The sequence below is a fragment of the Ornithorhynchus anatinus genome, chromosome 21 (assembly GCF_004115215.2).
Source record: "Ornithorhynchus anatinus isolate Pmale09 chromosome 21, mOrnAna1.pri.v4, whole genome shotgun sequence".
Lineage (NCBI taxonomy): Eukaryota > Metazoa > Chordata > Mammalia > Monotremata > Ornithorhynchidae > Ornithorhynchus > Ornithorhynchus anatinus.
In genome coordinates, this window is record NC_041748.1 from 3,563,171 (window position 1) to 3,579,973 (window position 16,803).

Consider the following 16,803-nt stretch of genomic DNA (forward strand, 5'->3'; position numbering starts at 1 on the left):
CACCCGAGTCTTCACCTGCAAAAACGCTCCTGGGAAACGGGAAGCAGAGAGGACGCGTCAAGACTGGGTTTTCTCAAGCGTTTGTTTTTTTTCCCCTAAAACCTTTGGCTTTTGATGGGAAGAATAATTCTGGCTTACCCGGAGGGCAAAACTCAACCATCCTCTCTATGGGAATTAAATGATAAATTACAAACTACTTATTTATTCATATCAATGCTCGTCTCCCTCCCTAGACTTTAAGCTCATTTTGGGCAGGGAATGTGCCTGCCAATTCTGTTGTACGCTCCCCAGCACTCAGCAGCACGGTGCTCTGCACCCGGTAAGTGCTCGATAGATACCTGATGGATGGGGAAGTGGGAGAGGACTCGGGATGAGGAGCAGTTCCACATGCCTCGCGGAGGGGGCCACAGTGCCGGTCTGGAAGCCTGGGGGCCTGGGGAGATAAGATGGGATAGCCCAGCCGGGACGTTGGGCCTGGCGGGGAGAGCCCCGGAGCGCTGCCGGCATCTTCCTTCCGAGGACTCTCGGCCTCCAACCTCAGGTTAAGCAACAGGCCCACGCCAAGGAAAATATTCTCGTACAGTCGGGGCAACCGCTCCGGGAGCTCAACTGGGGGGGATCGGGTCGTTAAGACGGGGGAAGATCCGCAACCAAGGTCTGAAGGACGGAGGGTGCTGGATGGCTGAGGCCGGCCCTCGGGTGAAAACCCCTACTTCTGCAACCTGGGGGCCGACTGGCGCGCCCACTGAACCCCAGTGGCCGGCGGCTCCCTTTTCCTAAGAGGGTGTCTTCTTTTGTCTCGGCTGATCCGAGCAGAGCTCTGGGAGAAAACGGGGAACCGGCTGGTGACAGACGGATACTGTGCCGTCAGGGCGAATCCCTTCCGAGTATAAAGCTCGCGAGCCCGTTCTTTCTCTTGCCCTAGCTTAGGGCACATAGTGACTCCCTTCCCGCCCTGCTCCCGGGCAATCGGCGGCCTCGGCTCCAGTGTTATCAAAACAGAGTCCGAGCGTGAGGTGTTTTAGGGCCACTCACTTTGGGCTAGGATCATTTACGTTCAAACTTATTTTTACGGTATCTGTTAAGCACTCACTAAGAGCTAAGCACTGTTCTAAGCACTGGGTCAGATATAAATCGATCAGGTCGGGCACAGTCCCTGTCCCACACAGGGCAGGGGGGAAGACCACACGTCAACGGTCTATGTAAAGGGAATACCACCAACCAACCTAAGCGTGAAGCACATATAAATAACGCCCCTTTATAAGCACCAAAACACTGTGTGCTGTAAAACAGGAAAGCTTCAAATACCAAAAGCTCGACTTTACATTCTAGGACTCTCCCCCTCTGGACCGTAAGCTCGTTGTAGGCAGGGGATCTATCTACCATCCCTGTTATACCGTACTCTCCCAAGCGCTCAGTACAGTGCTCTACACACAGTAAGCGCTCAATAAATACAACTGATGGAAAGATGTAGCACATTATTCAACGGTAGAGGGAAGGTGGGGAGGCGGCTTGAGGTTGCGCTGAGCAACTGCTAAATGGCTTTGGGGTAAAAATCCTCCAGGTCACAAAACTTGCTTGAACTGCTCCCAGATCTCATTCTCCCATCCTTGGCACGGCCTCAGTTCTAAGCAAAACGTTTCTGGAAGAGAGCGAGCCGATCCATGGCAGATCTTCCCGGGAGTGCCCGGGAAACTAAACAGATCATTCCCTTTAAACGACGTGCGCTCAAGCTAACCCCTGAGGAGGATAGGGAGTCGAGCCAGCGACTCGCTAAATAAATCACGGCGGGGGGGGGGGGGGGGGGGGGGGAATAAAAATCAGAAAGGCTGGCTTCAAATACAATAGCCACGTAAAAACATTCTTTCAAAGGCGTCTGATTCCATCAAGTGTCTTCCCAAAGGCGTTTTCAGATATTAAATGGGTAGCGGGAAGTTACTCGGAGAGTAGCGGCCCCCAGAAGCTACAGGCTGAGGTGGCATTAGGTCGGGGGCTGCCATGTGACATCTGAGGTCAAGTTGCACTAGCTCTGCTCGAAACTTCAGCCTGACGGAAGAGCTCGAGGGGAAAGCCCGCGTCGCTTAGAAAACGGAAGGCCCTCCGTACTCACTGATACGGCCGCGGAGGCTTTTCTAAAGCGCGGATGGACGTAGACCCGTCGGGAGACAGAAATGAGCACGCTAGCACCTACAGAAACGCAGAGGACTTGCTGCCGTCGTTTCCTGCGGATGCTTTAAAAATCCACTCCGCCAACCCCAGCTGCAAGCCACGGCGTTTACAAAACCCAAGGCGGGACCTACGTACTGCTGCCGAGTCTTAATGAAGGAAGCACGGTCTAGGGTTCTCAGCTGTGTGGGCGTGGGTGTGCACGCCAGGGCGTGCGTGCGGGCACATGCGTGCATGTGTGTATGCGTGTGCTCTTTCCTCTCCCCTCCCCCGCCCCCCCGCCCCCGCCCCGTAGTCCCCGCTACCTCCGAAACATTTTTTTCCTCTCGGGTTCAAGTGTTAGATTTAGGAAGCTTTTCCCCACTGAAACACAAACAGAAAGCAATTGGTCTAAACAAAAGCAAATTCAAGGAAGCCAAGGCCAGCAAACCAGATTGGGTTTCGACTTTTCACCGTGGAAGTTGGTCCTAGATCTAACACTGCACAAGGTGTCTTGCACAATGAAAAGGTAAGCAGAAGTCCCTTACACTGCCTCGCTTTGCCAGAGAATCACCGTAGTCTGCTGGCAAAGTCCGCTTGCTGGACTTTTTCTGCTCATGGTCAACTGCATCTTCACTTATAGGCTCAAGTCTCATCTGGACAAACACCAAAGATTTGGATCAATTGTTTTTCATTATACAATGAGGACAGCGCTAATCACCCTATTTCCAACCTAGTCCTTCCAGATCAACCGATTAAAGGTTCACTCACGTGCCTCATCCCGGTGCGCCTTTGCCCCTAGGCGTCGAGAGCATTTACCTCTCCACCGGGATCGCCCAGCTGGGTGGAAAACAGCCCGAACCCCACCTTAAATTTGGGTCCAGCCCCTAGGATGATAAGGTCCCGGTATTTCGAGACTCGCTTTGGGATTCCGGCACCTTCTAAATTTAAGCTCCTGCCACACCCAAGTGCGCTTGAATACCCTATACCCTCTCGACCCCAAATTTAACTGTTTTTCCTTTCGCATCCTCCTCAAGCATAACTCACCGCTACGCTTCTCTCTCGCCTCCCCCCCGCCACGCCCCTCCCCGGCACAAGGCCCCCTTCTTCCTTCCACAATTTCTCTCTCGTGGCTCGCTAATATGCAGGGGGAAAGGGTCTCCCTCTGCAAACCCGACCCGCGCCTACGTTACCTCCGTGAGGATCGTGGTGTCGTACGAGGGCTGATACTTTTCTTTCTCGTGGGCCGTCCTCTTTTCCATCTTCTCTCGATCCGTCTTCTGCTTCCGGTCCGCTCCTTTTGGCTGCAAGACGGAGAACCGTGTGACCCAGCTAGCCGGGACGCGTGGCTCAGATCACCGTCGCCTCGTCGCCGCGGGTTCAAGGCCCGCTTCCTGCGCACCACGCGCCGGGGTAGCCACCGTACCATCAGATCAGCCAAGGGGCCCTCTCCGACGCGGGGCCCACAGGCTGAGGAGGAGCAGGGGGAACAGAGGCCGAGGTCAACCGCGCAGGAACTAGATCTGACTTTTCCGTCTCTACGGAGATGCGAGGGCCTCGATTACACTGTCGAGTCCTCCGTCACTCTCTAAACTTCATTCATCCCAGTCTAACCTGTGCACTCTACCTCTCTCGCCTCCGCCCCCTCATCTTGGAACTTCCTCCTTCCCTCCACCTGACAGGCCACGGCGGTCTCCGCATCCAAATCCCTCCTGAGAACCCCTCCTCGTCCGACGAGTCTTCCCCAATTCACTCCCGGCACCTAGGGACCCATCTTCGGCCTCTCCGCATATACGTTTATTCGACGGCACATTAAAGGATTGATTTTGCAACTCTCTTGGTAAATATTTCTAGGCCCACCTCCCCTGCTGGAATGGAAGCTCCTGTGGGCAGGAAACGGATCACTTCTTTGTAATGATGATGATGATGGTAACTCATCCCAAGGGCTTGCAGATCTCAAGCACTTAGTACGGTTCATTGGACCAAGTGAGCACTCAATAAATAAAATACTTCTACTAAGCTCACCGAGAGCAAGGATCTTAAATGGGCCTCTGCCTTTTACCGTATGCTCCCAAGTGTATAATCCGCGTCCACGGTATAGTACGCTCGGCAAATTCAACGAAAGGGATGAATTTCCACTCCTCTAGATTGTAAGCTCCTCGTGGAGCTACCAACCCTGTCATACTGTACTCTCCCGAGCGCTTAGTGCAGTGCTGTGCACACAGTAAGCGCTCGATAAATGCCACTGATGGACCGATCCTACCTTAAAGACTTTGATTTGGCAGCTGGCTGAGTGCAGATGATCGGTGTATTCCCCGCTTTCGGTCTGTTTGAACGTGTCGACCTGAATCCGGAAAGGAACTCCTTTCTCCCCACCGTGCTTCCGGGGGGTAAACTCTGTGCTGATGCAATGTACCTGAAAGACCCATTCAAACACAGATGCGTCTTCCGCCCTTCCTTCCTTCCTTCCTTCCCTCCCTCCCAGGATCACGATACGGGCCCAACCGATCAAACGTTGAACAGCCAATCTGTGGCACACCTCGAAACGGGCCGCTGCAAATTCAAGGCCGGCAACAGAAACCCCTGAGCCACCCACTCCTCGTTATGGGTCCATAAAAGGCCTCTGAAGTTAATGACCGCGGTGCAGTACGCTCAGTAAATAGCTACACTCTTAGCAATGCAAAATGCATGTTGACAGATGGTCCCCTCTAAGTTCTCTATGTCACGTACTCATCACAGCTGGACTCAGGCTGAAAGCTACACACGCACGCAGTTAACTAGTATCCCAGCATGAGAGCCCCGGGACAGTGTCGTCAATACAAGGGACCTCTTGGTCCCAGGGGAAAACACGAAACCAACATCTAACCCACGGTGAGATGTTCACAGTCAGACGCCCCGCTTCCGTGAACCGGTCCCTGAGGCTTTAGGCCGGCCCCGCTCACCCAGAACGGCCTCAATGCCTAGCAGCGGCCCGCACGGCTTCCTCCTCTTTTCCTCCCCCTTGCGGGAACCCTCCGCTCACCCGAGGGGCGGCAGGGGCTTCCTAGAGGGGGCGGGGGAGGACAGATGGGTCGGTGGCGTGGGAACGGCGGGGGTGATGGGTGACGAGAAGAGATGTGGGTCGATGGGCTCCCACTGGTCTACCCTGGAGGGGCAGAGGCTGGAAGGGAAGGGGAAGGGAGGAGCTGGAAGATACGCTTATTTGATGGCTCAAAAACAGCTCCTCTTTGCTCGACTGAGATCCAAAGGTTTTAGATGAATCCTTAACCCCGAACCTCCATTTCGCACTCTTTATGCACAAGTCCACACCAACCCTGCTCCCTTAGGGCAATCGCAAATCGGCGTTTGAACCATCCTTCTCTCTGAGACTCCGCGTTACTTTCTGAAGCTAATCTACTTTGGGTCCTAAAAAGGTCCGGATGTACTTCTGTCACTTTTGACATCTTCACGGGTCAAAGAAAGAAGGCGGAAAGGCAAAGACAAATTCAGCCGTTCTTGTTGGAACCTCTCGCAACACGGCAACGAGATCAACACAAGCCCTCGACCCTTAAGCTATCAAACTTGCTTTTCCTTTTCCCGCCAGGGTCTGTTGACAAACTCAGAAGAGTGAGCCCACCGGTCCCTACTCTTTCCCTCGGTACAGGGGCAGTTTCTGTGTGGACACGTAAAAGTATCTCGGGTTGTAAAGGGAACTGAATCGGAATCTCCTGCCCTTAAAATTTCACAACATTTACCCCGAGAGTTTTTGGTTTTGGAAAAATGCAGAAAGGAGATCAAAGGATTAAACCCATCCCTACTCGTGTGCGTAAAGAGAGACGAGCTAGTCAGAGGAAATGAAGTTATGCACCACAAACACGTCACCACCCAGGACCCTACGAACGGCCGAGCGAGTAGGACGCTTTCAATAACGTACAAATCCAAACCTGAATAAAAGCAGATGTGCGTTTCGCGGGGTCCCACAGAAATTCAACCGCGTTTAACTGGCTTGGATTTGTCCTTGTGTCAATTACTCCAACCGACATTGGAATATCTGTGAAAAAAACAAAAACCCAATTACATTATTTGGAGGCCCAGCTAAAAACTGGTCTCAAATGGGTTACTTCTAGTTTTAGGTTACAAACTACTTCACCTTTTAACACAACTTCAACGTTAATGATGAAAAATTTTCCTTGATGCTAAAATGGAGTCGACATCTTTGACATCGAAGCCACCCGAGCCCTTAGAACAGTGCTCTGCACTCAGTAAACGCTCAATACCCCTGATTGACTGATCTAATAAATGCCAAGATCTCACCCCTACGCTTTAGAGCTAATTCATTTATTAACAATCCCACAGAAAGGTGAATCATGTGCGAAACCTAACCTTTTTATGGTAATTATAACAATTTACAAGTTATCACCAAAAAGCTATTTGTTTATCCATCGATCAGTGGTATTTTTTGGGCGCTTACTACTGCAGAGCACTGTACTAAGCACCTGGCAGAGTACAGTTCAACAGAATCAGCAGCCACGGTCCCTGCCCATAACAAGCTTACAGTCTAGACGGGGAGAACTTCATTAATGATACTTGTTAAGCCCTTACCATGTGCTAGGCACTGTGTTAAGCACTGGGGTAGATATATGCGAGTCAAGTTGGATCCAGTCGCTGTCCCACATGAGGCTCACAAGGCTCACAAGCTTAAGCCTCATTTTCCAGACTTGGAAACTGAGAAGTGACGTGACTTGCCCTAGGTCACCCGGCAGACGAGCGGCAGAGCCGGGATTAGAATCGGGTCCTTCTGACTCTCGGGCCCGGGCTCTATCCCCTAGTCAGACAGTCAGTCGTATTTACTGAGTGCTTACTGTGTGCAGAGCGCTGTACTAAGCGCTTGGGAGAGTACAATACAACAGTGGCCAGACACTGCCTGCCGCAACGAGCTTCCCCTCTACTTCTTGGCGGGCTCGCCGGTCACGGGCAGCGCCGTTTGGGGGACCTGAAAGCATTTGGTCCTCCCGCCCCCGTAAGCGCCCGGGGTTGGGAGGGTCCATGAGCGTCCAGGGGCTCCCCACGCCTTCACTCACCTAGGTCAAGAAGCCGGTCGCCGGGGCGATTCCACTTCCAGCCCTCGAGCTGCTGGTGTTCCGTGTAGCGGAGGCGGCGGTCGTGGAAGACCACCCGGATGGTGCTCTACGGGAGGAACGGGGACAGGCCAAAGCTCAGTTCCTCATCTACCGGCTCCGTTAGCGCTTCCTGAGCTGAGCTGTAGCCCGGCTATTCCTGGATGACCGTGAAGCCGCAGGAGGACGAGCGGCATCGGAGGCGCTGGGGTTCAGAAAAGGTCGCCTGCACAAGCGAGCGCAGTCTTTTGAGGGCTAGAGGTTAGCTCGGCGCCTCTGTTTTGCCCGAGAGGTGGCCTATCTTTTGGGGATGAGCAACAGTCATATTTATTGGGCGCTTACTGAGTGCAGAGCACCGTACTAAGCACGTGGGAGAGTACAGCAATATAGCAACAAGCACCTCCTCTTGATTGCAAGCTCCTTGTGGGCAGGGGACGCGTCTACCTATTCCAGTTTGCTACTCTTCCAAGTGCCCAGTACAGTGGCACTCCATAAATACCACTGATTAACTGACAGAGTGAGAGGAAGTTGCTTAGGCCCCTTCAAGGTCTTACAGCGAAGGGTGAGAGGACTCACACATCGCCCCGGAGACGTCTCAGAGTAGTGATGCTTGGGGGAGGGCGTGTACAGAACGAGTGTAGGAACGGCTGTCTCCCTTTCGATGTTCATAAGCAGATTTTATGTCTACGATTATAGGAATGTTTTGAAGCTTAGAATTGCTGAGACCACAGTATTCTATTCTACTTGCCGGGGGGGAAAACGGGAGCCATTTTTCCTTTTCATAAAGCTTTGCGCCCAACTTGTCTAGACCAAAATTCACCTCACACATTGTTTTGAGCTCTTTGGAAAACGTAACCACTTGGCTTCTTTTCAAAAGGCCCAACAATAAAGTCGAGGTAACTACAAACGGAAAAAAAAACCCCAAAAAACCTATGCCCAACTCCTCCCTTTAGCTGTTACTTAGCCCTCTGTCCTAGCTACTTTGTTTCACATTGCTGCTTTGGATTGTTGTGTCCGTTGGTTACGTTTCTGGCTGGTCTTCTTCCGATTGTGATCATTTCCATTTCTGCAAGCCAGCATGGGACCGTGTCTAATTTGCTTTCCTTCTAACTACCTTGGGCTCAGCCTAGTGCTTCTCACATAGTAGGCCTTAGTACACACCATTGCTATTAACGCTGTTACAGAGAGCAAAGCTCTATCCTGTTAGTTCAAGGTGGCCTTTTTTTACATTTTTAGTGCTATTTGATTGTGTGGCTATAATCTACTCTGCTTACCGCTCACAAAAATACGTTGATATTGCCCGTCCATTTTTTTTGGACCTTGGGGCTTACTCATACACTTTCTTTCTCCTGGGGAAGTACACTTGGTTCAGTACTCTTGCTAAGAACTCAGGGAAGCGATTAAGAGGGCCAATCGGAGGTACGGCAGTATAAGAAACAACGTAAGTAACAATTTCTGCTTTTTGCCTGCTATGAACTCAGTCATCTGCAGCTGCCGGGAATAATTCAAAAGAGCTAACAGTCACTCTTCCTGCCAACTCTGAAAGCAGTGGGCCCAGCAGTTCAGAAAGCCACCACTGTCAAATGGCACTTGGTTTCAAATACAGCCGTCTTATTAACCAACCAGTGTTCACTTAATGTGATAAATAAACTGATTCTTGGGGCCAACCGAACAGGACGTGTATTCCGTGGAGAAACTGAGAGCTGCCTTTCAATCTGGTTTCGCCAGCTGGCTTCGGTTAGACATTCTCTCTCTCTCTCTTTTTTAAATGGTATTTGTTAAGCACTCCCTATGTGCCAGGCACTGTACTGAGCACTGGGGTAGATATGAGCTAATCAGATTGGACACCGTCCATGTCCCACATAGAGGCTCACAGTCCCAACTTATCCAACTTATTCATATGATCTAATTCCATTTGCCCGTTGGAAGAGTGGATCTTTTCAAGAATAATTTACCGACCCCCCTCCCCACCTCAAAGAGGGAGGCAGAGGGATAAAATCCTGGGGTGTGGTTCTGAATGGGGTTATGTTGTTTCTCAATATAAGAGTATCGTATTCTTTAGGCTGGTCAAGTTTAGCCTACTCATCTGAGACCCAATCCTGCCTCTTTCACAAATATTTCTGCAAAACAGCAGTGAAATACTGTTACACTCAGACCCGAGAATGGATTAAAAATAATGCTTCACATTCATTGTTTTTAAATGTCTAACCTCAGACTCAGAAGTTTGTGGATTTTCTTTTCTCTCCACAAGAAAAGCTTCCTTTAGCCACAACCCAGCTAAAATGCTTGGTGGGGGTGGGGAGGGGTAATTAAAGCAGATTTTTGGAGGGGCAGCAGGAAGTGGGGGCAGTAGGGAAGAAAATACCACCATCAAAATCATTCCTCAACACCAGCTCGTTTTCCTACGGTCCACCTGTGGCAACATTATAGGCATAATGGGAATTCCTCACCTTCACTAATTTCCCACTGATCTCTGGAATGTCTCCCATTTTCCGGTTATCCAGCATTCTGATTTCATAGGACTGACCTGTTTTAAAGAAATTTCAGAATTACACACAAATCACCAGTTTCCCTTTATATCAAGGAATCAATGCAGCTATTTTTTTTCCCCCTCCCTGCAACCACCCCCAAACTTGGGCTCAGAGAGAGGAGGTCATATATAAGCAGTATTCCCCCTCTCTGGAAATCACGAAAACATCTCCCTCCCCTCTCTCCCAGCCTAACCAAAGAGGATTCAGCAACGACAGCCACTGCTTTCTGCCATTGTCGTGATCTCTTAACATAAAATAATGACGCTGGACGGGATTCCTGAAAATGTGGTCTTGGGAACAGTTCAGGAAACAGAAGAGGGAAAGCAAACCCTGACAAGACTGCAGACATTGGGCAAACTTATTCCGTCTACTCAGAGTTCAAAAGTTATACCAGCGATTGGTAACCCAAAATGGTCAATTCATCTACACAGATGTGCACTTAGTAGCTTTAAAAATGTCTATACAAACGGCAAACAGCTAATCTGACACCATAAAAATTTAACAGAAAGGTAACAAGGCTTAAGGAGCCGAGTAAGCAGGTATGGGGAGTCGGGCCTCTATTTATCGATCTGTCAAATGGGAACGATACCAACTTCCTGCCGTACCTAATGGTGAGCGATGAGTAAAAGTGAAGCACTTTGGAGAGGGGAAAAAAAGGCTTTACATATTTTGTTGAGAAAATTAGGCAGTGAGTCTAGGATGGTTTTTCTCATTTCTTCTTTTTGGTACAGAGCTGGCGAGTGACTTGCTGACCAGATCTTCGGTGAAATCTGACTAGGCTCATTATTTCTGGAATGATTCAGGCCAGTCGGCTTTACCGGCTGTTGTGAACTGCCATAACCTTAACCTGGGAGTGAACATCTCTGGTGATCAGCGGCTTAGGGAAATTTTTCCAGGTTCATTTGGAAGAAAAAGGATTACGAGCGGCTAAATGAGCTTTCGAGGGCATCGGCTCAGCCCTGTGGATGTTTCGCATGTGTTGCCATGCAACAAGATGTGGGCTGGATGGATAAGCAATAGAGTGGTAGCTGATCAGCATGTTTTATGGGTAAAAGCGTGGAGAAAAGGTAGGGGTGTCTTCGGTCTGATCTGTTCTCGGTAAAGGCAAATTGTCTTTCAGTTCCTGTAACCTGTCCACCTATTTGCCTGCTTTCTTGCTTGCGATTTCTTGCGGGGCAGTGGTTAAAAAGACGGGACCGTTGCAGAACGGATGAGGCGTTTGAACTTTTTTTAAAAAACTGTTCTTCAGCCAGCTTCATTTAGAATGTAGCATTACTTCAGGCTGTTGCTTAATTTTTGGAGTCTTGAGATTTTATTGAAAAAAAAGGGAAAGACTACATGCAGCATAGGAAATTTAGGATTTACATGTTTTAGGATTTTGTGTATTTTTAAAGGGATCTTAGTATTACTTATTGCATCCAAAAAATAAATTACATCGATGCTGTGTTTCCAAAATCAGGCGAATCCATTGCCTTGTTTTATAAAGGCCACCCCCTGCATTTTATAATTATAATGAACTTATAATGAATCCTCCCAAATGCGGTCAACCGTTATTTCTCAATGTAATAATCCGGACTGTGGTCTGCTTAGATAAATTATGTACTATAAATGATTGATTTAATAACTGTCTCCCCCACTAGTCCGCTTGGATAAATTCTATATTATAAATGATTTATTTATTTAATATCCATCTTCCCGACTAGACTATAAACTCATTATGGGCAGAGGATGTGTCTACCGACCCTGGTGTATCATATACAGTGCTCAGTACAGTGCTCTACACACGGTAAGCGTCTGACCAACACCATCGACTGACTGATAATGCCAAAGACGTGGTCTTTAATAATAATGTTGGTATTTGTTAAGCGCTTACTATGTGAAGAGCACCGTTCTAAGCGCTGGGGGAGATACAGGGTATTCAGGTTGTCCCACGTGAGGCTCACGGTTAATTTTACAGATGAGGTAACTGAGGCCCAGAGAAGTTAAGTGACTTGCCCAAGGTCACACAGCTGACAAGTGGCAGAGCCAGGATTCGAACCCATGACCTCTGACTCCCAAGCCGGGGCTCTTTCCACTGAGCCACGCTGAGAAGTCAGCCAAAGAAAATGGTCACCAAAAGTAGAGAGGCAGATACCTCCGCAAAACAGAAAATGTGAATAAAGGCGCGGGTTTGGAACTGGGAAGGTACAGGGGAGATGACAAATGGGAAGACGTGGGAAGGAAATTCCAAACGGTGCTTTCCAACTGCAGTCATCCCTGAACTACGCTCTGCTGAGGAGGAAGGAGGGAAGGGGTGTGAGTGAGTGGTTGGTGTGTGTGAGAAAGTAAAAGAGAAGAGTCAAAGAGGAGAGGTCGAGAACCCGTGTCCACCATCTCTTCTTTTGCCTGGGGCGCCCAATGGCTTCGTCTTTCCTTTCCCGGCCATCTCCTGCCCGCTCCTTCGCCGGGGATGGCTTCACCCATTTGGCCACCCTGATCGAGACTCCAATTTGTAGGTCCGCTACAACGGGACCCGCTGATGTCACGTGATGCCCTGTGCGGAGAAGCCGCGTGGCCTAGTGGATGGAGCCCAGGCCTGGGAGTCGGCAGGACCTGGGCTCTAATCCCAGCTCCGCCATTTGTCAGCTGGGTGACCTTGTTCAAGTCACTTCACTTCTCTGTGCTTCAGTTCCCCATCTGTAAAAAATGGAGATTCAATCCTCTTCCCTCCTTAGACTGTGAGCCCCATGTGGGACAGGGACTCTGCCCGACCTAACTACCCCAACGCTTAGAAAAGTGTTTGGCACAGAGTACCAAACTCCATAATTATGACGATCCTACTGTGTCACCTGGATGGCAAGCAAGCAGCATGATCTGTGGAACCTGAGTCAGTTGGGCCTGGCTAGAACTTGGCTCTCTGTTGGGCCCTGAGGGAATGGGGTGGGAGGGGCAGAGGGGAGTGGACAGTGCCCCAAGGTGCCCCCTCCCCTCTTCCCCCTCAGTGGAGCTGAATCCTGAGGCTCCCTGCCCGGCAGGTGGTCCCCCAGCCGCTCCCGCCCCGATCGCTGTCTCGGTTCCATGAGCGATAAACTGGGGCTGGGTGCTTCCCTCCAAAATCCGGCCCGAGGTAGTAGGCTGCCGCGGGCTCCCGGGGACCCCTCAACGGCCGGCTCCTCTCGGGAGCACCCCCTGGCAGGTGGGGTTGGGGTGGGTAGTCGCGGGCTCCCCGGTCACGCGGGCCCAAACACTAGACGGAAGGGGCCAGAAGCCCAGTCGGGCTCTGGTCCCCCACGCTCCCCCTCTCGCCACCCGCCCGAACCGGACCCCAGCTCACCCGTCGCCTCCCGCTGCCCCTTCCATTTGCCCTTTAGCCTCCCCACCCCACCCGCTTGCCCAAATGCCGGGGAAGGCACCATATGCCCAAGTCAGACACTGTACACGACCCTCGTGGGGCTCACGGCCCGAGGAGGGAGTTCCGGCGTTTCAGAATCATGTTACCGATGAGGGAACTGAGTCCCCAAGTTAAGTGACTCGCTTTTATTTCAGCGGAGATGGGGAGGGAAATTTTAAAACCAACAATTTGACCACAGTGCCTGAACAGTGGGGGCGGGGAGGCCATCTTGAGTTGTCCGGGAGAAAGGCTGCCACTAAGGTCACCGATTACCTGTACTCGGAAGCCAAGCCTGCTCCCTTATCCCTCCCCAACCCCCTTCTTCGACTGCGTTTGCATTTCTGGCATTTTGGTGGCATTTTTAAATACCTAATTCCCCAATTCTTGAATACTGAGGCAATGCCTCCATTCTCAATGTTCATCCAACCTCTGTCTGATGCCTTCACTCACTCATTCGATCGGATTTATTGAGCGCTTACTGGATGCGGAGCACTGCGCCAAGTGCTTGGGAGAGAACAATACGACAATAAACACACACAATCCCTGCCCGCACCGAGCTTAGAGTCTTCTGTGTATTAACTATAAGCAGCTTCTGAACTGGTCTGCATGAATGACAGATTCATTAAAATAATAATAATTTTACTCCGTTTAAATACGGAGATCCATGTTTCAAAAAAATGAAAACCGACATTCTGAGGATATTTTCCCACCCTGAGAATATCTGTGGAGCCGTGGTTCCGATTTCAAAGCCCGGACGTCGACTTAGTCACACTCCACGACGTTCTCCGGTCCCCTGGGTAAAGGGCAAGTGCATTCTGAGATGACTGTCCTGCTGGAATCACCTGTTTCTAATCTGAGTTTGGCCAAAAAAAAAAAAGGCTCCACACCTGTGGGGTGTGTGATAGGATATCAGCACCTCGGCTGCACTGGCGGAGAACGCCGTCAAGTTTCTCAATCCCCAGCCTTGTTCTCTACTCAGTCGGTCAATCGCATTTATTGAGAGCTGATGCACGGAGCTGTGTTCTAAGCGCTCGGGCGACAACAGTACAACAATAAATAGATACGGTCCCTGCCCACCTTGAGCTTACAGTCCACAGTGGAGCTTGTTGTTCTAGTTTACAGTCTCCAAACCTACCGAACCAGTGTGCCGGAGAGGGTGCCGCGGGCCACTCAACGGTGCTGGCCGGGGAGGGAAAAAAACAGCATCGACCGTGAGCTCGCCGTGCCCTGCGTCTAGGTTGGCTTTGACAGAGCTGGGGTGTTTCGTCTGTCCCTTCCCACTGGTCCAATGGCCTTGGGGAAGATGGGCCTTGAGTACGGCCTGGAATCAACCCAGGCTCACGGCGGGGGAGTGGTGTCCCTGAATTTGGCCCACATCTGCCACTCGGGACCCTCAGAGTAGCAGCGGGGAAACCTCCAAGATGTCTCTCTGGGCAGGGTACATGTTTACCACAACTCCGTTTTACTGTACTCTTCCGAGTGGCCTGCACACCGTAAGCGCTCGATAAATACCACTTAATGATTATGGCCATCTAACCTAGCTGAATCTGTGCTAGGGGGTGGAGTGCTGGTTGGAAATTGGGCATATCGGTTCCACCGGTTAAGATGGCTTATTTTGTGATCATGGTGTAATTTTTTTCTCCTGATTGAATCTCTGACCAGTACTGGGTTTTGAAATCATATTATAAATGAAGCGGCACGACCCAGTGGAGAGAATATGGGCCTGGGAAGTCAGAGGTCCTGGGTTCCAATCCCCGTTCTGCCACCTGCCTGCTGACACCTTGGGCAAGTCACTTTAACTTCGGGCCTCAGTTCCCTCATCTGTAACATGGGGATGAAATGCCTGAGCTCCCTGCTCAGATTGGGAGCCCCATGAGGTACTGTGCCTGACCTGATTATCTTGACTCTAACCCAATGTTTAGGGCAGTGCGTGGCGTAAGGGAAGGGCTTAAACACCATAATTATTATTGTTACCGAGTCGAATAACTGAGTTTGGGGGGAGGGGCTATTTTTTTTTTAATCGCAAACACATTTCTACATTTAAAATGTGGAATATGGGCCGATTCGATAAGTCTTAAAATAGCATGTGAGGATTATCATATGGCACTGTGGTTTCAGTTCTTTCTAGTAAATATTTAGGGAGAGGAATGTTAGAAGAGCATAAGTCAGTGCTTGTGAAGACAGGAAATAAGTAGTGTTTATCGTAGAGATCTTGTAGACGAGAAAAATAACTGGTGAAACATGAACCCCTCAAGGGCTATGCATATAATCAGAAGGCAGCTTAAATTTAGCAATTCCTGAATTCGCTCCAATAGGAGGGAAAAGTTTTGCTCAGTTGGCTTCTTCTGGTTGTGATCCTGAATTCTTGAGGGGAATTCCCATTTCTAAAAACCTTGGAATGTTAGTATGCAAATACACTGTACTGCTTTTTAGAAGGTAAAAATCATTTTGCCTCATTCCAGACAGATCTGTTTTTCCCAGTGATAATTCTAAATACACCGTCCTGCTGAATGCATCGCCACTGCTATCGACCATTCTTCCCTGACACGTTTTGCACATGTTTCATGAAGAAGCACTTAAATCGACAGGAACTTGCACCACTGGCCATTAGTATGTCAATTATGTAAATGCTTTTACTTCTGGACGGCATCAAAATGGTTAAGGGAATTTCATTTTAATCTTTCTACAGTCCTGCCAACGTGGAAAAATAGTTAAAAAAGGGTCAGTTTATAGATGTGAAAATCCCAATGACTTTCACTTCTCAGGGGAAGCCTGGGAGCTCCTCAAGGGCAGAGCTCACACCTAGCAATTCTACTGCACTGCACTTTCCCAAGCGCTTAGACCAGTGCTCTGCACACGGGAAGGGCTCCATCAATTCCGCTGACGGATGGGATTGTAACCGTTCTTCTTTCCCATCCCGCCCCTCCTGGGGAACCGCGTTTGCTTTGATTCCTCCACCAGGGTGAGGTAAACGAGCGTGGGAGGAGGAGGCAGTCTGCCATCTCCCCAGAACTCCAAGAATGGGGGCGAGGCGGGAGCCGGAAATTCACCGTCAACTGGCCGTCCTACAGTTGGGGCTTTTTAATGGTCTTCTGCTTACTGGGTGTCAGATGCTTTGCCCCTGTCCCACACGGGGCTCACAGGCTTCACCCCCATTTTACAGATGAGGAAACTGAGGAACAGAGAATCAAGTGACTCGTCCGAAGTCGCACGGCAGACGAGTAGCAGAGCCGGCATTAGAATCCAGGTCCCTCCGACTCCCAGGCCCGGGCTCTCTCCAGAAGGTCGTGAAACTTCAGAGATAACATTCATTCATTCGTATTTATTGAGCGTTTACTAAGGGGAGAGCACTGTACTAAGCGCTCGGAACGTACAACTCGGCAACAGATCGAGACACTCCCAGCCCACCAATGGGCTCACAGTCTAAATGGGAATATCGACTACTTGATAGTTACAAAACGGTGGTCCGGCTACACTTCCCAGCCTTGGCCTCACTGAACTGCTTCTTACAGGGGTTTATGTTTTTGCAATTTTACCTTATTTAGGTGGCAAGGGTGTACAGCACTCTGCTTGTTGTGGATAAAATCAAACCAGAATTTGCATCGATATAAGTCAGTCGCCACTGGTTACCGTGACCCAACTTCCCCATAATGTGTGATTT

At 50.1% G+C, this 16,803-nt stretch overlaps 1 protein-coding gene across 4 annotated transcripts in view; it reads right to left on the reverse strand.

Moving 5' to 3' along the window:
• UBP1 (upstream binding protein 1) overlaps window positions 1-16,803 on the reverse strand; it is a 56,278-nt gene that overhangs the window by 11,903 nt on the left and 27,572 nt on the right. The window contains exons 3-8 of one of the 4 annotated variants that reach the window (XM_029049453.1): window positions 9,692-9,768; window positions 7,206-7,311; window positions 6,069-6,175; window positions 4,409-4,561; window positions 3,339-3,449; window positions 2,694-2,801 (exon numbers count right to left, since the gene is read on the reverse strand). In XM_029049453.1, the coding sequence (XP_028905286.1) occupies window positions 2,694-2,801; window positions 3,339-3,449; window positions 4,409-4,561; window positions 6,069-6,175; window positions 7,206-7,311; window positions 9,692-9,768 (662 nt within the window). The remainder of the gene's footprint in view (window positions 1-2,693; window positions 2,802-3,338; window positions 3,450-4,408; window positions 4,562-6,068; window positions 6,176-7,205; window positions 7,312-9,691; window positions 9,769-16,803) is intronic. The other 3 variants (XM_039915069.1, XM_029049454.1, XM_039915070.1) reach the window with 3 other exon arrangements.